Source organism: Petaurus breviceps, unplaced genomic scaffold, assembly GCF_028583685.1.
Source record: "Petaurus breviceps papuanus isolate PSGF00001 unplaced genomic scaffold, PetGlider_PUasm1.0 151, whole genome shotgun sequence".
Classification (NCBI taxonomy): domain Eukaryota; kingdom Metazoa; phylum Chordata; class Mammalia; order Diprotodontia; family Petauridae; genus Petaurus; species Petaurus breviceps.
In genome coordinates, this window is record NW_027185712.1 from 14,718,465 (window position 1) to 14,740,186 (window position 21,722).

At 39.0% G+C, this 21,722-nt stretch overlaps 1 protein-coding gene across 2 annotated transcripts in view; it reads left to right on the top strand.

Moving 5' to 3' along the window:
• The window catches only part of TPGS2 (tubulin polyglutamylase complex subunit 2), a 52,141-nt gene that overhangs the window by 15,209 nt on the left and 15,210 nt on the right, over positions 1-21,722 (top strand). The window contains exons 3-5 of one of the 2 annotated variants that reach the window (XM_069075705.1): positions 13,414-13,501; positions 16,354-16,482; positions 20,460-20,582. In XM_069075705.1, coding sequence (XP_068931806.1) covers positions 13,414-13,501; positions 16,354-16,482; positions 20,460-20,582 — 340 coding nt within the window. Of the gene's footprint in view, positions 1-13,413; positions 13,502-16,353; positions 16,483-20,459; positions 20,608-21,722 lie in introns of both variants that reach the window. The other variant, XM_069075713.1, reaches the window with a different exon arrangement.

The following is a 21,722-nucleotide window of genomic DNA, read 5'->3' on the forward strand; positions in this document are numbered from 1 at the left end:
TAGGGGTTGATCTTGTTATATACCAAAAAAGAAAAGTGGCTTTTATGTAATAGTGACCTGCAGTTTTATGTACAGTTCTCTTTTTGTATTCTACTATGTATATGCCAATACCCATTCTTACTTATGTTTTAAGTTTAGAATAAAGCTAAAAATTAATCTTTTTTAAAGCATCCTGCCTGGGGATCTACCAGTATAACACAATGCCCCTTTAACTCTATAACACCCTTGTTCCTCCTACTCTTTTGAAAAAGGAGTCATGGAGGTTTCTCCTAATAATCAATGTCTGCTAGTAGCTAAGAATTAGATTTTAGTCTAGCAGGAAAACTCTTTCCTCTCACTGATCCCTCATTTGTGTCAGCAGAGCTCTTCTTTCCCAAAGCCTTTAGGAGATCCCATAGTCTTGACTTTCTTTCTAGTGTCCACCCTCCAAAGGGTTTTTTTTAAAAAACTGCTTGGACAGAATAAAGGGGTCGCTGAGGCACTGAAGGCCACTGCTCCTGAGGAAAGTGATTTCTAATCTTATTTACCAAGCCTCCCATTCCATGGTATCCCACTTCTTAGCTCATTCTTTATGCCCTGGGGAATCCAGGAGGACAGGATTCACTAGGCTTTTTTGGAGAGTTAAATTATTAGTAAAATCTCTGGTTCACCTCAAGCATCCAGTTGGATATCTGAGCAATCTAAACCATGAAATTACTTCTTTCTCTCTTGTGTATTCCAGAGCAACTATAATCTCTTCTTCCTTGGCTTCATTTCTTCTCAGGGACACACCCACACAAGGAGAAGGATAACTTAAAGAATCCTACTTCTTTCTGATAACACTTGACTACTATAATTTGACTAGTAATAAAGATAAACAGACTGGTTGAAAGGAAAAAGGAATAGAAAATAGGAAACAAGGCAATGGGTAGTTCACAGCAGATGGGGATTTAGCTTCTGTCTGTGCCTTCTTTCATGATTCTCTCTTTCCTGCAAGTTCACTTTCATGGAAGCAGCATAGTGTGAAGTAGCCTCAGCTGTCTCTCCCAACTCCTTTATCTCCTGATTGCTGGCTGGGCTCAGTCCCTACAAAGATTTATCTTAATCACTTTCTTCACCTCTCTTGACTTTTCAGATTCCTACCTCACCCCTCCCCAAGATGAAGAGAAGGAGTTCTTTCTTTTCAAGTATAGATACAGAGTTCCTATGGCTTCCACAGACTCTTGTAAGCAGGCATTGGATACTTTTAATTGGCCTGTTGGTGTGTCATTTTCCCCTATTAATGCTCTCAGGACTGGAGACATTTTAGGAAACTTACTTAGATTGTAAATACAGTCTGATGCACTTATTGTGTTCCTTTTAAGATATCATTCAGGATCCATGGTTGCCCAGAAGCAATGCTTAAAGAACTGGTGTGGGAGCTCCTTTGTGAAAGGGAATTCATGAATCCTGTCCTCTGTAATGGAGCTGCACACATAACTGAGAAACACAAGCTGAGAGTTCTAAGTAGCAAGATGGGGACATATGCTGTCTACATTTTTGTGAATTGTTTCCCGAGGAACATTCTACATTCCTGCCATGTACTAGATATTTCTTTGAAATCCTCTGTTTTTTTAAGGCAGAAACTTTATTTATTCTCTCTCTTTTATTTATTCTGTTGATCCATCTACTTTACAGTGCTTTATAGATTGGGAATAATCATTCCTTAGCTACTGTCTAGACTAGCACCTATATCTTGACCTCATTGAGTATCTAGTCCAGTTGGGTACAAGTGGATGGAACTCAGGACCTGGATTCAAGAATACTCATCTTCCTGAGTTCAAATGTGGCCTCAGACACTTAACCCTGTTTGACTCGGTTTCCTCCTCTGAAAAATGAGCTAGAGAAGGAAATGGCAAACCACTCCACTGTATCTTTGCCAAGAAAACCACAAATGGGGTCATGAAGAGTAGGACACACCAGAACAAAACAATAAGACAATAGCCTTTCATTTGGTTTAGCATTTCTTTTTCACTATAGGTTGGAACACTTAAGATAATGTGGTTACAAAGCCCAGATAAATAGCAGCAAGTGTTACTGAGAATGAAGAGGAGTGAGAGAGGGTGGGAGAGAGAGAGAGAGATTGAGATTTTAACTAAGGTACTCAGTGAACTATAATCTCAGAGTTTTTTTAATTAAGGGAAATTTCTTAGACGTTGGTATCTGCATCAAGAATAAAAAGATGTATTGATGGATTTGGAGTTTAAAGTAGAGTAGAGAATTATCACTTCTCTTCTGAACATCATACCTGTCCTAATTTAACCTAGGATGGCATAAAGGTTTTTTTGGTGACCATTTCACATTGTTGATTCAAATTGATCTTGTAGTCCACTAAACCCCTGATGACTAGTAAGATGGTAAGGAAATAAGAAATAAGGAAATTTAGAGAAGCAGTTAGATTCAAGGGATGAAGGAAGAAGAAGAATGGAGAAGGAAGGGTTTTCCTTTTGGACATACTGAATTTGAAATGCCTTTAGAATCCAGGTAGAGGTATCTTTCTTGTAGTTGGTAATATGAGATTAAAGCTTTGGAGAAAAACTAAGGATGTGTATGTACCTCTCTGAGTGATCATCATAGTGAGAATAAGACTTAGGGAAGGTGAAGAGATCACTAAGATACAGGGCATTGCGAAAGAAAAGAGGGCCCAGGGAAGAACCTGAGTGATGCCTATGGTTAAGGGACAAAATCTGAATAACAATCTGGAAAACAGACATGGGCACACTAAGTTAATAAGCCTGGAGAGAGCAGTTTCAATTGAGTGAAGAGATCCAATGCCAGAGAGGAAAGGGTTGAGAAGTGAAATGGAAACATCTAACTGTAGACAGCTTTTTTCTAATAGTTTGACTGTGAAAGGGAGGAGAACTAAAAGATGATAGAACCAGCTGGGCGGTGTAGTGGCCATGCAGGGCTTCTTAAGCTTTTTCCACTTGCAGTCCCTTTTCATGTTTGGGCAGCTTTCATTGCCGTTGCTGAGGGCATGTGCAGTGCAAAGTGCACCTACTTTGTGATGTTTTGTGTTCAGAACCAAGGCCGCAGTGAAGTTGCACAATGCAGCACTGGTCAGCACTGCCAGAAACACCCTAGATTCACGATGTGTTCGATTTTTAATTAATTCTTGGCCATTGTGTATTTAGAAACCTTCTACTATTGCAAAATGTTTCAACAGAACAATATGAGGTGGAAACCCATAGTTTAAGAAGTGCTGGGCTGGAGAGTAAGACTTGGAGTCAAGAAGACCCGGGTTCAGATCCTGACACTTAGTAGCTGTGTGATCCTGGGGGCAAGTCACTTTCTCTCTCTGCACTTCAGTTTCCTTCTCTGTAAAATGGGGATAATAACTTTAAAGTGCTATGTAAGTGCTAGTTATTAATATAATATAATTAATTAATTATATAATTAAAATATATAATTAAATAATATAATTAAAACTTTACAGGGATAGGAGGCTCAAGATAGAATTTCCCATACTATGTTTGTTGATAAGATGGTAGAATATGGGCTAGTGACTGATCCAGTTAGGTGGATTTGGAACTGCTTGAATGACTAATTGGCTGATAACAGCTTGGAAGAAAGTTTCCAGTAAAGTTTCCTAGGGTTTTGTCCTCTGCTCAATATTTTTATCAGTGACAGGAATGGAGGCATAAATGTTATACTTAGCAACTTTGCAGTACACAAAGCTTGGAGGGCTCATAAATTTAGAGCTGGAAAGGACCTTAGCAGCCATCAAGTTCAATGAGGTAACCGTGGGGTGGAGAGGTTAAATGATTTATTTAGGGTCCCATAGCTGTTAAGTGTCTGAAGTAGGATTTGAACCCATGTCTCCCCGACTCAATAGTTCAATAGTCTGAGCCAGTATCTATAAAGATCTCAGTAGGTTAGGATAATGGACTGAATCAAATATGAAATTTAATATTGGTCCACGAAAAGCTCTGTACTTGAGTTCCAAAATTCAGCTTCACAAATATAAGGCAGAGGAGACATGATTTAACAATAGTTCACATGAAAAAGATCTGAGGGATTTAGTGGACTACAAGATCAATTTGAATCAACAGTGTGAAATGGTCACCAAAAAAACCTTTATGCCACCCTAGGTTAAATTAGGACAGGTATGATGTCCAGAAGAGAAGTGATAATTCTGCTGTGCTCTGCACTGGGCAGGCTACATCTCTAGAACTGTGTTAAGTTTTTAGACCATTTTCGGAAATGAAGACAAAATGGGGTATATCCAAAGGGTGTTCAAAGGATTAGTACAAGCATAGTACAAGGGTTAGTTGAAGAAAAGGAGGATGTTTAGAATGAAGAAGAAAAGAAGCCTTAGAGGGAGAATGATAGCTGTCTTCAATCATTTGAAGGACTGTCATGTGTACAAGTGTACAAGACTTATTCTGGTGGTCCCAAAAGGCAGAACTAGGGGAAGTGGGTAAAAATTGCAGAATCAGATTTCAGCTTGATGTAAGGAAAAACTCCTTAAGAATGAGAGCTATCTAAGAGCAGAATATGCCACTAGCAGTGGGTGTTGCTTCTTAACGGAGGCCTTTAAGGCAGAAGATAGTACTTATTGTAGATGTTATTAACGGGATTCTTGGCCAGGATAACTAGATGGCCTCAGCACTCTCTTCCAGAATTAGCTTTTGAAATTGTGGGGCTGAACTGGGTGCAGAAAAAGAGTCTACATATATTCATCAGAGAAAGAACTCCCCTATGGCCAAATGAAGGCCCCTGGGACTACCACAGTTAGTGAAGAGAGAAGGAAAAACAAGATGGTCCACAATCAGAGCTTTGGGGAGGGACTGAAGGAGTTAAAATTTGAAACATGCAATGGTTAGGTGACCGATGAGGTGCTCAGAAGTTGAAGGAGAAGGTGACCAGTTTCTCTTTCAACTTTGATATATTTCCCCTCATTTTATTCTCCAGAAAACAGTTTCAATGTGCTGTATTTTGTGCAATTATATGATTCATGGGCTCCCTGCCTACTGCCTTTCCATTTGTAATGGCAATAGTTAGTAATGTCTAATATCTACTCCAAGCTCTTTATCTTCCCAAGTCTGTAAAAGTATCCACTTATTCATTCTCTCAGCATCCTTGAACAGGAGAGCTTTATTTTTATTAAGCACTTTGGTGACATTTTATAGTGGTTCTTGACTAGCTGGACTTCCCAACCCCCCAGGATGAGAGAATTTGAAGTTCAGTTTTTGATAGTAAAACTAAGACACAGAACTGAGTGACATAACTGAGCAAGTATTCCATCTCCCCTCAATCTAAACCCATGAGGCAAATTTGTTCAGAATTTTTATAATCTAAATGGTGTATGTACTTGCTATGAACCACTTTAAACATCTCTGGGTTAGAGAATCCTGGGAGAAGGTGGATTTAGAACTGAAGTTCATAAATATTGGATGACTTTCCCGAGGTCACACAGCTTCTTAACCACAAACAGGTCTCCTGGCTCTTGCCCTAATACTCAAGCTAGAGTACCTCTCTCCAACCAATGCTTTTAAATACCAAAGTTGTTTTGTGACCTGCCCTGCCCCTCTCCCTCAAGTAGAATAATTGTATGGGGAGACTTATGCATTCCAATTCAAAACATGGCTGATGCTTTTCATTTTACAAGTTGTTTTTGTATTTATCCTTTACCTAGCAGTAGGCACATTATCAATGGAATAACATTCTCATTATGGACAGTACAGCTTAAGAAATTCTAGTGACCCACTACCTCAACACTATATTTGCTTTATCTCCATTCCTCCTGACCATAGAGCTGACCCTTTTTCTCGTTTGTCTCCTTACTTCATGGTTTCTTATTAAAAAGGAGAGAGGATGCTACGTAGGTTACACAGAATCATGAAATGAAAATTTTCAGAAGGCAGTAGACATCCTTTGCCTCATGAAGATTTTGTGAGGATAGAGCTTTTACTTCCTTTTATCCTGTCTTTCACCCTATGAAGGTTTTGTGGAAATATAGTTTACACTTCCCTATTGTCTTTGGCCCTTCCATGGATAGAACAGAAATTAATAGTTGATATTTCTTTTGACAAATTTGTAACAAGCACATATTACATATTCTTCTGAAGAAAATGAAAGCATAAGGAATGGGGTACACTTTGCTTCTGTATTGGATCAACAGAATGGAATAATTTGAAAGGCATAGATAGGACTTTTCCATTAAACCACTAGGTGGAAGTATTGACCAAAATAATGCTGCATGTGCTTCAAACCTTTAGCTGTACAGTGGGCAGTACTGTGGCCCCTGCAGATCAGGCAGCCAAGAACTAAAAGGTAGTTAGTAATGGCCAAGATTTTTACTACCCCCAGTTTCAATGGAGCAGGATATTTAATCTGAATGCTCATTTTGATTGATCAGAAGAACTTATCACTTCCATGTACTATCCATGTACTTTGGTGTAATGTGTTTATTGGAAACCCTGAGCAAATCTTAAGATCCAAATACCTTGTAAGTAGGAAGGAAAACAAATGGGTTAGTGCAGGGACCTGGTAAAAGCTTCTAGATTTAACATATCTTTGAAACTTCTGAGGGTAAGGAGAACAAATGACAAAAAATAATCTTAAAACATTTTATTTTTAAGTTACAGAAATGAAAACTATTTATTCCTTTCTTTGTATCAGTATTCTAGCCTCTCTGCTAGTGTGTTGACATTGGCAAAGTTTCATTTCACTGATTTACATCTGAACCTTCATAGCACCTAGAGGGAGCAGAGACAGAGAGAAGTGACACTGTGAGTTTGGAAGGAGAAAGGGAAAGAGACCTTGGAACACAATGTTTGCCAGGGACATGCCAGTCCCTCCTGCTGTTGTGGTTTCACACTTATGTCAGGCTGTATTGCATGGAAAAAGTGCTGAGAAGTTTTCAGGAACAGACTGATGCCCAGCATAGTTTTAGACCCTGAGAAGTGGCAATACCTGAGCACTTGGAGCTGACTGGCATCCTGGTGCCCTGTTTGCCTATGCAGCTGCAAACCAGAGAGGCACCCTCAGTTTTGATGGTGCTGTCTAAACTAGCTATGAGTTAATTGTATGTATCTGGTTTTATTAGGATCCAGATCTTTATGAATAGATACTTATTCCTTATGCTAGGACCCAGAGCTTGATAACAGCTGGAAGCTGAAGGGGATGAGAAGCTTTCCTACTTACAGGGGTTGGTGTGAGGATGGAATGAAAATCTCAGGTTTTTATATGTTCTGCTGTTGTTCCAATAGTACAATGTCCATGTTTGTTGTCACTTTGATAAAACTTTTTCACAAAATAATGACAGTACCAGAGGTATTTTAAGTTGTTCATTCATCCTTCATTTCTGAAGAGGGCCAAAGACACCACAAGGTGATGTCTTGACTTGCATGTGAATTGGATTTAAGTGAGGCAGAGCTGTGCAGTCATCAGATTCTCTCTCTTGTCCAGAGTCATCGAAGTTCAGTGGAAAGAAAAAGTCAAGATGGCCAGCAGTGGCCGTGGGATGTGGCCTTGGTGTCTTTGATGCCTGTCCAAGCTTTAGCTGCCTGCTTCAGCTGCCTTCATGGCTGTTGGAACAGATTGTTCTTATCTACCCATTCCCCCGGAGGAAAGTCTTCACGTGCTGGGGATAGACATCCTCCTAACTCACAGTTTTGAGGCCTGGTGGTTACCCTCAACCTGGTTTAAATGATGTTATGAGGGTATGGCCTCTGCACATGCTACGGTTAGTTTCATGTTTCAGTCTAATAATCCATCTAAGTAGTGTTGGACCAAGTAATACAATTACAGCAAGAGACACGTTAGTTATGACATATGAAATTCTCAAAGATGATCAATGTCTCTAGAAAATATCTAATTTTGGTATAAGTAGCATCATAGCTGATATTTATGTAGTGTTATAAAGTTTACAAAGAGATTTACTTGTTTTAGATCAATTAAGCCTTGTAAAAACATTGTAAGACATTAGTATCCACATTGAGGGACTTGCTAGAAAAATGTCAGACGTGGAATTCAAACCTATGTCCTCTTACTGCCAGATTCAACATGCTTTGTTTTGTTATCCAAAAAATGTATTCCAATCCTTGAATTTACCAGTACTTTCCTCTTTTTTAGTGCCTAATAGTGACTAATTTAGTGCCTTTAGTGACTAATCTGGTAAATGTTTGATGGTAGGGCCAGGTGAAATCTTCCCATGTATCAGCTTATCTCCTAAATTCAGTTTCACAAAATAATTATAGTAGTAGAGGTATTTAAGTGAACCACATCCAAGAGATGGAATTGAAGGGAGCTGCTAGTAGGTGGGAACAAATGAGGTGAGTGGTTGTATTAAAGGAGGCACCAGCACACAACCCAAGATCAAAGAAAAGCCTGGCATCCCACATACAGAGGGCAGAGCCAAAGTAGAATTGCCAAGGTTGGCTGATGCCTACAGCATCCTCTGGTGTTAGATGCAACTCACTACAACTTTAATAGACCATCTCTACATTTGTATTCCTTAAGTTGTATGATTATGAAAATAGAACAGAATTCTCTTGCTCTATTCCATAGTTTTTTCTGGGTCTATGGCCTTAGAAAATAAACTCCCAAAGATTAGGGGGCCTATCTATTATGTCTTTCCTCACCAGTCTGCCCCTGCCTTTCCATCTCCATTTAATATCCAATAGGGTTAGAAACCCATAACATTTTGGAATTAGACATAGTTTTAGAAATCATTTAACACTCTTTTTTTATACTCAAGGAAATTGATACCCCATCCCTGGCAGAATATACATAATCCTGAGAGGTTCTGGTCAGGATTGATGAAATTAAAGGATAAAGCCTTTGGTTATATGCCACTGATATGTGAGAATATCCCTCATTAACACTTCACTTGGGACTCTGGTCATGTCACCTTGAGGAGAGTAGGAACTGGCATTTACTTCTCAAGGTTGTTTTTGAGACTAAGTGATACAGTTTAAACACTTTGTAACCTTAGTTCTATAAATGCTAGCTGTTCTAACTTGGTGAGCCATGCATACTTCAGTGAAAATGATCAATTGAGTCTGATCATTCTGGATCTAAGTAATCGCCTCCAGTTCTGGCTAACAAGAGCAAGAAGAATCTGCAAGAGAAAGAGCTGAGCAAGCACAGAGACCAGAGAACATGTCGGGCTCTAGGAAGGGAGAATTTGCTGATCTAAGCACCTCTTTCCTAAGAGTCCTTGAGGCATTAGAAATAACAGCTGTAGAGAGGCAGTAGCAGAATCTCTCAAAAATTCCCAGAGGAGGATTGGAGTGAGCCTTCCAGGAGAGGAAGAAATCACATGGCCTAAGAGGCAGAAACGGGGATGGAGCAATAGTCAACCTTCTCTCGGACTGATGTGGGGTTCTTGGATCCAGCTTCCGGAAAGATGACAAGCAACCACAGGACTATGGGTTGAGAAGTGGCAAAAGACAAAGCTGAGATTCAGAAAAATAAAACTGGACTTTGCCCCCAACGTCTACCATGGACTATTTAAATGGTGCAGATCCCAAGGGAGGGATATATAATGACCCCAAATGCAGAATTTCCCTCTTGGGGACCCTAGATTCTTCAGGAAGTACTATATGTCCTTAAGATTTTATAGGTCCCTAGAGGAGATAGGAGGGGCACTCACAGGAAAGTTAGGTATTGATTCCTTAACTCCAGGTGAAAAATTTCTTTCTAGTTGAGTCTGGATACCTATGGTAATGCTATGAGTCTCTAGAGAATTGAATAGGTCCCTAGGGGAGAAAGAGGATGTAGAGTCATCTATTGGCCAGCCCTGAGTTTATTTCCCTTCTTAAGAAATGTAAGCTATGGAGTGCAGTTGAGAGTCTGGAGAACTGATTATGTCCTTGGGTTGAGGTGGGACTCAACAAAGAGAGAAAGAGTATTATCTTGATAGTTTTTAAGATCCCGATCTCTGTTTTTTGTCTTTCTGTGGTACAAAATAAAGTGCTTGCCCATGAACTGAGAGTCCTTTTACCTACATATTTAGAAACTTAGACATGATGTGTATATTCCAATGATGCCCAATGATGCATTGGCGGGGGGGTGGGGGGGGATAATTCACATTTTGATGCTACCTTGGAAAATCCTATAGGAAGCATAAACCAAAGAAATCTGTGTGACCCCAAGACTGAATCTGGTCTATGAAAAACTTTGGGGGATTTTACCAAATGCTAAGACTAGGACCCTAATTAATCCCAGTGCTTCTTCCACATTATCCCTATAGATCTGTATACAGGTCACTGCTCAGAGTTGACATAATGACTTTGGATAAACTTTCCATGAGAAATAGCCATTGTCACAACGGGATAACTCAACAAGTGAACAGTTTTGTCATAGATGCTGTTGTATTTCATTTGCTTTCTTAACCATGTCCAATGGACCCAGGTAAGGAGATAGAAATTCCAGCCTTCTGATGATACCAGGTCCTTTTCTTTTTTTAATGTTTTTTTGGTCAGACTTATATCATTAGTGACAAATTTCTGGAATGGAAGTATTTAACAGATTAGCAATTTAAAATCTCGAAGAGTTGCACTGGAGAAATTAAGCAAATAATTGTACATGTCTGAGGCATCTTTTGAAACCTTGTCTTGACTCTTAGGCTAATCCTCCCCCTGTGCTAAATATTTAATGTTGAGCTGGAAGAGTCAGTAATGATGACTCTCAATTTCCCACTTCACTCTTCTATATGGTCACTAGCAAGGGAAAAACCCAAACATGAGATGTTTGAGCAGGCCCTAGCACACACCCTTGGGCCAGAGATGGCAGCAGCGGTAGGGCAGTGGCCAAATGGCAAGGGAGCTTCTGGAAAGGGAACCACACGGGGTCAGGAGGAGCATGCTACATGACCCCTCACTTCTCTGGTAGCTCAGTTTTCTAGGAATACCTTAGAGATTTGTAGGATTGTCTACTTTGCACCATTTCCCTTGGATTAGGGTCTCCTGCTTCCTATCATTTGGTTATACCTCTCATCTCATCTCTTTGATTTTTCTAGCCAATTCTGTTTGAGCTTTTGCCCCAAATCCCTTACCCACAAGAAGAGCTATCATCTTAGAATAGGTAGTAATTCATTTCTTCTAATATGGTGGGTCTTTTGCAAGTAGCAAAAGTATTGTCCATAAGGAGATAATATAGAAAATTTTTGCCCCTTCCACTGTGCCCTTTGGAATATTTATTCCACAATTAACAGACTCCCTCTCACCTTAAAACTTTTTCCTTTCTCCACTCTTCAGACCCTCACTGGGACATAACTCCTTCCTGATGGCACTGCTTTCTTTGCCATCCTTTGAAGTACTGGCTACGCTTCCATATCTCCCAACTCATTGGTTGCAGTGGGAGATAAGGTCCTCATTGCCATTTCCAGATTCTCCCTCTACCACTTTTACTGAGAAACTTTTCCTCCTTTGAAGTTTATTCTATCCAAATTTATCATCCAGTTTAGATCAGGGCTTCTTAAACTTTTTCCACTTATGACCCCTTTTCACATTTTGTTGCGTAGCCTGAGGGCATGTGCAGTGCCAAGTGTACATGCTTTGTGTTCAGAACCAAGGTTGCAGTGAAGTTGTGTGATGCAACACTGGCAAGTGCTGCCCGGAATAACCTTGGATTCATTATGAATTTGATTTTTAATTCATTCTTGGTTGTTGCAGGTTCAGAAACCTTTTACTGTTGCCAAACTTTTTGAGACCCCATATGGGGTTGTGACCCACAGTTTAGGAAGCACTGGCCTAGATGCTGGTGGTTGTTATATTTTAGCCCCCAACATATTCTCCTTCCTTCCTCACTGAGTTCAGAGCCTGACTTGTGGTCTTTCCTCCCTATATTCTGTTCTCTTACTAGAGGACTTCAGCATATTTATGCTCCTTTAAACACCCTCACTTCACAGCCCTTCAACCTAATACTCTCTCCACCTTAGCTGCATGTAAAGATGGGCATAATCTTTGATCTTAGCATCATCCACAAGGGTTCCACTTCTTTGATCACAAACTTTGATGTTCTTTTACTTGATCATAGTCTTTTTTTGGAGGGCAATTGGGATTAAGTGACTTGCTCAAGGTCACACAGCTAGTTTTGTGTTAAGTGTCTAAGGCCGGATTTGAACTCAGGTCCTCCTGAATCCAGGGCCAGTGCTCTATTCACTGCACCACCTAGCTGCCCCTTGATCGTAATTTTTCATCCTCTCTTTTTCTAAGCCTTATGACTCATAACCCTGTTCTTCATTTTCTTCATGGTTTCTATTTTCTCCACCTCTCAGTGCAGGCCAAATCTTGGTGAACCATCTTACCTCCCTACTATACTCTACCCTTAAATCCCTTGTTCCCTTGTCCTGTCATTGATCCTGACTCGCCAAACTCCAACCCCAGACTACTTCTTCCTCATCTTTCTCCTTTCTTCCCATTCATGTGATACTAAATGAAGCTAAAGGAAATCATAAAACTATGCTGACTGCATCCAAAACAATTTAATATTATCTAACCCTAAATGAGACCTTGGCTCAGTAGGGTAAACATTATATTTCTCTCTAATAATTTACTATCCTACTCCCTACAACGTCTCACGGGGACCAAACAGGCCTTGTAGCCTTTCCCTGAAGCCCCAGTTTCCTCAACTGTAAAATGGGGCTAATAGCGATACCTGCTTTGCAGGGCTATTATGAGGATCAAATGAGATAACATTTGTAATAGTACTTAACACAATGCCTGGCCTATATAAATGCTCATTTCCTTTTCCTCTATCCTATGATGATCCTTCAAATACTTAGATAGTTCTCTCCTAAATCTTCTTTTCTTCAGGCTAAACATCCCTGGTTCCTTCAACCACTATTAATAAAATTTGGATTTAAGGGCCTTCTGACAGAAGTCTGATGATCCCAGATGAAGCTATAAACTTGTTACAGTGAATAAACTCCTTGTGTTTGGAGTTTAATCTTCAGCTTGAACAGCTGTTGGTATAGTAGACAGAGTGTTGGCATTAGAGTTGAAATCCCACCTCAGATACCACAAGTTATGTGATCCTAGGCAAATCACCGAACCTCTCTGGCCTATTTCCCCCAATCTAAAATGAGAGTTATTGTGAGAATCAAATAACATGCAAATGATATGATTCATGTAAGGTATTTTGTAAATGTTTACTATAATTATTTTTAATTATATTTCACAAGATTGTGAGGAAAATGCTTTGAAATTTAAAAAATGCTACATAAATGTGCATTATTACTAGTGTTTAAAATCTTTTCCCCCCCTTTGGGGGGTACTTGACAATTTGCATTTGGTTTCAGGGCATAAGAGGTGGTAAACATTCCTAGTTGGGTGTGTCATTTTTTTTTTTTTTGGTTTGAAGCACAACCACTTTCTTCCTTTCCCCTTCCCCCACTCTCCTTACCAATGCCTATCCTAATGTTCAGGTACTTTATGATTACAGGAAAATGATTGTGTGCTGCCAGAAGATTTGAAGAATTTTTACCTGATGACAAACGGCTTCCACATGTTATGGAATGTGAAACTTGATAGTAAGTTCACTTCCCTACCACACCTTCTTGCCCCTACCTGCATTGTTGGTCTCCTCCAAAGGTTTCTCTATAATGAGAAGGTCTAGAAGATTGGATTATCTCCCAGCTATGGTGGGAACCACAGTTGCTTTCTTAAAATTCAGTCAGTGCTTGACCTCAACTTCTCTCTGCTCAGAAGGCCAGCAGCTACTTCTGGAGTATGTTAACCTGATAGAAAACAGGGGTTAAATAAAAGGTCTGAGATCCTTAAACAACCTCCTTATCTGTAGAACATGATAGTTCCATAATCACTGAAGTGTTAGGATTACCAAGATCATGCAATACTGTGAGTTGGTCTAACACTCTTTGGTATAGGTATAAGTATAATTGGCCTGCCTGTTTCAAAGGGCAGCTAAGTGACACAATGGATAGTTTGCTGGACCTAGAATCAGGAAGACTCATCTTCCTGAGTTCAAATGTGACCTCAGACAGCTGCTAGATGTGTGACCCTGGGCAAGTCACTTAACCTTGTTTGCCTCAGTCTCTTCATCTGTAAAATGAGCTGAAGAAGGAAATGGCAAACCACTCCAGGATCTTTGCCAATAAAAACCCCAAATGGGGTCATTAGAAGTCAGACATGACTGAAAAACAAATGAACAATATGTTTCAAAGAAATAAGCTCAGAAAGTAATGGATTTTTGCTTTATGACAATCTGCAGGTTTCTCAGCTGCCTTGCCTTCTCATTGCTTCATGTACAGAAATAAATAGCGGGACACATGGAACATATTAATCCATAAGAAGAAACAAACAAAAAACCACCTTAAGGCTCAGGCCCTAACTTGGGAAGGTGTGCAGGGGCCCTACAATTAGTTATTTGATTGTTTGGCTGGTATATTGACTTGTTCCTCCAGCTAAGACAGCCTCACCATTTCTCTCATGTTACTGTTCTTTTAAGATTTTATAAATTAAGGAGAGCCATTCTCTTATGCAGAAAAAATAGAACAAAAAAATTAAGTCATAATAATAATTATAGCAGCTCACATTTATCTAGCATTTTAAGGGCTATAATTCACTTTTCTCCCAATAATCCTGCAAAGTCAGTACAAAAGTATTTTGCCATTTACAGGTGAGAGAACATATACAAAGAAGTTAAGTGACATGCCTAGAGTAATAGAGCTAGATTAAGGGAATATAGTTTATAATATATATAGTATATAACAAAAGAAATATAGTTTACCTAGATATTATCAAAGAGGTTGATGAAGTATCTCCTACTATTTTTTGTGGAAAAGATGGAAAGATCTATCACATCATAGTACAATTAGATTCAGAACTTTTTGAATGGCCAGACTCAAATTATCCTTACTAGTTCTAGGTCACCTTAGAGGGAGATATCCAGTACAATGCCCTTGTGCTTGGAACTGCTGCTTCACAGTTTTATTAGTGACATTTGTTTGGATCTGTTTAACAGCATCTTGATTTCTCATAAGGTCATTAGCTTCCATTTGCTCCAATCTAATTCTTTTTTTTTTTAAGCAATTGGGGTTAAGTAACTTGCTCAAGGTTACACGGCCAGTTATTTCTGGGTGTGGTGCTAAGTATCTGAGCCCTGATTTGATCCCCAGATCATCTCAACACTGGGGCCGGTACTCTTACTTGCTGAGCCACCTGGCCACCCCTAAGCAATTGGGGTTAAGTAAGTTGCTTAAGGTTACATGGCCAGGTGTTTCTGGGTGGGTGCTAAGTGTCTGAGCCTGGATTCAATCCCCAGGTAATCCTGACACTGGGACCGGTGCTCTTACTCACTGTGATACCTGGCCGCCCCATATTAGTGACCTTTATAAAGGCATGTTTGCAGATGGCACAAAGCTGAAAAGGATAACAGTCACACTTCCCCTCCCTCCCATATATAAAAAAAGATCTTGACAGGCCAAAATGTTGAGCTGAATTCAATTAAGAAGACATTTAGCAGTAAGTAAATATAAAGTCTTACATTTAAATACAGAATATTGACTTTACAAATACAAGATGGAGAGGGATCATTAGGCAGAAGTTTGAAAAAGATTTAGGGATTTTAGTGGAATGTGATCTAATTATAATCAACAATGCAATATGTCTGCCAAAAAAGGTAAAAAAATGAGATCTTGTGCAACATTCAGAGGCATAGCTTCAAGGAATAAGGGGTGAGAGGCCTGCTCTACTTGCCTTGGTCAGACCACTTCTAGAGAATTGTATTTAATTCTGGGTACCACATTTTAGGAAGGACTTTTGATAAGCTACAGTGTCCAGAGTATTGTTAGAAGGAAGTCCTCTTCAGGTTGCTGTTCACCAGAGGGCATAGCTCTCAGCCCTGGCACCAAGGCATCAATCAGTAAGCAATAATTAAGCACCAGTTTTGTGCCAGGCACTATACTAAATGCTAGGGTTACAAAAGAAAAAATTAAAAGTCCCTGTTTCAGGAACTACTGATGAAGACAGTATATATATATATATATATATATATATATACACACACACACATAGAGAGAGAATGTATATAAAATAAATGCAAGGCAGATTTTTGAGAGAAGACACTAACAAGAAAGGCTTCATGTAGAAGGTGAGGCTTGAAGAGAATCTTGAAGGCAATAAGGGATTCTGAGAAACAGAGGGGAAAAGGAAGAACCTTCAAGGCATGAGCCAACTGAGGCAGAAACACAAAGATGGGAGAGGGAGTGTCAAGTGTGAAGTATAGCAAGACATTTTGGCTTCTCTGTGCTGTAGAGGACAGGATGGGGCAACCAAGGCTGGGCTTTGATCACCCAAAGAAAGAGAAACCCTCCACTTTTAGTGGTATCACATACCCTAGTCCTCTTTCTCAATTTTCATACAGATTATCCCATCACATTGGGCAACCTGATGATTAACAGCCTCATGAAGTTGAACCAGCTCCACCAGACCTCTGTTTATTTGCTTCCCAATTCACCAAGTCTTGTGGACCTGGAGGAGGATGAAGATGAAGGTATAGAAAATATAGAGCCAAGTGATAAATTAAGAATGGATATTGCTTGTTTTATCGATGGTGGCTAATCTATTATGGTACTATACATCTAATTCCATTTAACAAACAATTATTAGGTATACATTATAAGCATAACACCATACTAGGTAGTTGGAATATGAAGATAAAGTGAGGCAAAGTCCCTGTCCTCAAGAAGCTTGTAATCTAGAAGGGGAGATAAAGCATGAAATTAAATAGCTCTATTACTTGAATATGGTAAGTGTATTAGATTGTAGCAGATACAAAAAAATTTTAAAGAAGTGTTTTTGTCAGGAAGGATGGAGGTAGAGAGATTAAAATTGTAAGCAGCATTACTACCTTAAAAAGCTAATAAAAAGCTACATATTTAATATGCTATGAAATCCTACAGTGGACCACCTCTTTAAAGTCACATGATTGTAGAGAGGGATAGAGAACACAAGATCTTGATTTCTCAATTGTCTGTTGAAGTTTCCTTACCATATTCCTTGATTACAAAGATAATTCTGTTCAATGATTCTTTGGTAATTGAGATCAAGATAAACATAAAATAGGCAGATATATGGTCACCAAGATTGCTTGTTACTGCTTGGAGGAGGCCCATCACAGAATCAAAATGGAAAAGGAATTCTCCTTAGGTGATGGAGGTGCTCCAGAAGCTCTCATTTTTTGATGCTCTTGTGCTTGTTTCATCCATTTCTGAAATACTAAATAACCACAACCACTAGAAAGAGTTGGGTCTAATAATAGGTGTAGGGCAAAACTAAGCAGGTGAAGAGCACCTATTGTCCAGACTATGATATGCATTTGGATGAACAGTTCATTGAGTTACCCTGTCAGTTCATATATCTTGGACAGATTCTTCAGAGAGACACTGAGCTGGACCCAAAGTTGGATGGGTAGAAGAGAGCAAAATAGATTGTATTTGGGAGATTTGGTAGTATGGTTAATCATCCCAAACTGCAAAGTGAAAGAAATAATTATTTTTAATGCTAGTATTGCTTTAGCATTTACCATGTGGCAGTGAAGTATGGAGCACTATAATCCCTGAAAAATTATAGGTAACCCAAGGACTATTAGAAAGCATAGGTAGGCTTTAGCTTATTATCAATGACTTACATGTGAAAAGTTATATTGGAAATGCCATGGAAATGTATTATAGGAAACAGTCAGTTATGTTTAGAGACCAAGAGATAACAGAGGGACAACCTTTGTGCTACACTGGTATCCACAGGACTTTAAAAGATCTAGATGAAAGGCTTGGTGTATTGGATGAATCTTCTGCAGATTTTGATGCTAGGACATAGACAGTAGTGAACCAAATGAAGTATAAATCGTTTATACTCCTCACCACTGAAGGGACTGCTCACATTGATATTCCACTAAAATATGATCTTTGGGCCTCACAGGATCTCTTCAGGATTCTGGGAAATTACTTGTGGTGTCATCTAGCCTAGAGACTAGTATGAACTTTGTACTGTGGTTTCCTTCAAGGGTTATCTCAAGTGCTACTTTCCTGATCCCTACATAGACATATAGACAGATAGATAAAGCATTTTAAAAATGCTTTCTATGTGCCAGGAATCATGGGAAGCCCTGGAGATTTAAATACAAGAAAACTAGATGGTTCTCTACATTTAAAGGGCTTTCATTCTAATAGGAGAAGATACAATCTAAAGGGGAGTTGGAAAGGGTGTGTGGAGCTACTCTCATAGTTGCCAATGAGGTGGAAATGGCAAACCTAGCCAGGGACTCAGCAATCAGAATTTTTTTGTTCTTTCTTCCTCTTCAAATTATCTTATATTTACTGAGTTGTGTACACATTGTATCCTCTCTAGGAGAATGTAATATTATCCTTGTGAGAAGAGATTGTTTCATTTTTGCATTTACATCTCTAGTGCTTAACACATTGGCTTAGAGCTGAGTGAATGCTTCTTGAATTGATTTCTAGTATATGGGATTTTATTTGGATTCTAACATATGGTTAGATAGGCATCAAAAGCACAGGATGCAGTTTGGTTAACAGTGAATAGAGCAGCAGCCCTGGAGTCAGGAGGACCTGAGTTCAAATCTGGCTTCAGACACTTAGTAGCTGTGTGATTGCCCCCCCAAAACCAACCAAACAAAAAGCACTCTTGTCAGCCAGAACGCTTTTCTTCCTTGTACAGAAAAAATTGCTTTGTTATCAGTCATAGGAAAAGTTTATGAAAAAACACTTTTTCTGATGTATGTCTTGAAATACATTTCAATTTCCAAGAAAGTTTAAAGGTGAAAACTTGATAATTTAAGTGAAGAAATAACAGGATAAAACTATAAAAGAATAAACAATAGGAATACAACCCCCATTACAGACTTTAGAAGTTATAAACTCACACAGAGGTTTTTTTGGTTTGCTTAGGTCTTTATTTCTCTTCCTCTCTTTCCTTTCAAACAGTATGGAAAGGGATCCAAAGAGAGCTGAAGCTCAAATTCTGTCCCAAACACCCTTGCTCCATAACACGTGGACTAGTCACTTCATCTTGCTGAACTTGTGGGGTTAATGCTTGGAGTATCTAGGTCGCAGGGCTCTTGTGGGGATCAAATGAAATAAAATATTTAAAAGTACTTCATAAAACTTAAAGTATTTTATAACTTATTGTAATTATTATTGTTGTTGTTTAGTTTCTTGAGTCGTGTCTGACTCTTAGTGACCCCATTTGGGGTTTTCTTGGCAAAAGTACTGGAGTATTTTGCCATTTCCTTATACAGTTCATTTTACAGATGAGGAAACTGAGGAGAACAGGGTGAAGTGACTTACCCAGGGTCACACAACTTGAAAGTGTCTGAGGCCAGATGTGAACTCAGGAAGAGAAGTCTTCCTGACTACAGGCCTGGTGTTCTATCCACTGTGCCACTTAACTGCCCTATTATTGTAATTATAGAAAAGGACATCCCATGAAACATGAGTGAAGAGGGATCTGTGCCCTGTGAGTCACATGAATTCTGGCCCTTTGCTAGAGAACATGCATAACCAGAAACTTCTGATAAGTTTCTTTGTCTCTCTCTCTCTCTTTTTTTTTTTTTTGCGGGGGAAGGTGTTTGGAAATGATACTTTGTCAAAGAACTGGTGCCAGAGCCAAGGAAAGCTAGACTGAGAGCTATAACATTTGAAGAGAGATGATTTCTGGTCCCATTTGAGGGCACCTTTTTGTAGTGACACAGTCAAAGGCAGCTGTCCTTTAGATTTGCAGCACATTTCCCCATTCTCTCTCTCTCTCTCTCTCTCTCTCTCTCACCAGTTCCCTTACCAGTTTTTGTGTTTACTGAATTCATCTCTCACTCACTCTCTCTCTCTCTCTCTCTCTCTCTCTCCCTCTCTCTCTCCCTCTCTTTCTCTCTCCCTTTTTCTCTCTCTCCCTCTCTCCTAGCAGCTTCTCTACATGTACATCTGACCCACCATAAAGATCTAAAGCACAGGCCCATTTCCATCTTCATTCCTACATAATTAGAGACCCCAGATCATCAATTACTTTGAAATTTTTCTTACTTTTTTCTATTGTTCAATACATCCTTGAGAGTCTTTTACATTGTGTACTAACATGGATCAGTAATTTAGGGACATGCTAAAAAGAGATGCCATGACTTGTTTAATGACAGTGATTTTAAGTAGTACTATGATGTAGTAATTCCCCAATGACCAAATTTCCATTCCCTCATGCCCCTGCTATACTGGTCTACTTGTGATTATGAAGACAGGGATAGAAGACAATAAACAGAGAAACCTATCATATTCTCTTATATGTAGAATTCATCTGACTGAAATTTGAAAAATATTTTGAAAAGATTTCCAACTTCGATGTATATGTGTTTTATTTTCCTGATATTTTCATCCTAGGAAAATCATGCGTAGGCATTTAACCCCAGCATCTTAATAAGTGACATCATGTTTTATCTTCCTTAAATGTTATTTTCCATTTCAGGGTTGGGAGCTAATGGGGACAACCCAGAGAAGCCACACTTTGACTCTAGAAATAGGATTTTTGAACTGGATTCCTGCAGTGGAAATGGAAAAGTCTGCCTTGTTTATAAAAAAGATAAACCAGGTAAATTAAAGATCTCATCCCAGAGGTAAGAACTTGGTTGGAATTCTTAATGCTATTATTCAGCATTTACCTAATGGTACTGTTCCTCCTTAGCATTACTATGTTTGACTTTGGCTTTAACTTGAGATCTTTTTGCTTTATTCTTTGAATTTTTCAACATCATAGAATACTGGGATTTAGAGCTGAAAGCAAATTTAGAGATAATTTATTTCATGGAATCATAGATGTAGAGCTAAAAAGGGACTTTATATGTCATCTAGTACAAGGCCTTCATTTTGCAGATGTGGAGACACAGAGCAATGAAGGACTTGCCCAAGGTCATGAAGGTAATACTTCATTGAGCCAAAATTTGAACTGAAGACCTCCCAATTTCAATCCAGTGCCCCTCCCATCACACCATACTTCCACCAATAAAACAGACTTCTTTTAGGTCCAACCAAGAAAGGAAAGGTGAATCATTATTAGAGCTCAAGGCATCTTACATCACTTTTCTCCATGTACCAAAGGATTGGAATCTTAGGTAGAGGAATGTTCCTCTACCCTCCAACCCAGCATGCTAGAATTTTATTAGAACCTTGATCTCCGCTCAAGTCACAAAGTACCTTAAACCTTGATACCTAATGGTGCTTTTCAGAATGTGCATTCTTTGTTCCTTCTAAACCCACTTCTAGAAATTTAAATGCTAAAAGAAAAAAATACAAATAGGCAGATTAGAAAAACAGGAACCAGGTCTTTATAAGAGTGGCCTGCTAAGTCTGTAGTTCTCCTAAGCAGAGCTGTCTAGACTGGGGCATAAGACCCTCTAAAAGTGGAAGTGAAACAAAGCCCAAAATTATTGAATATTTTAAAACACAGTTCACAAATAAACACACTTTTATAAAAGTGGAAAAAAAACTCACCTCAAAGTCAACAAAAGCATGATATACTCCACCTGACAATGAATGCAATCCAGAGATTATTTAATATAAGTTCAAATATAAATCAATGTGTTTCAATTTTTTTTTTAAAAGCAATTGTTTGAGAAATTTACCTTAGTGTCTGTAAAGTGTTTTCCTTCTGGACTTCTCATCTACTAACAGATGCCTTTATGGAGAGGAACCTTCCTTGAAAGAAGGAAGTTAGTTTGTATAGATTTATAAC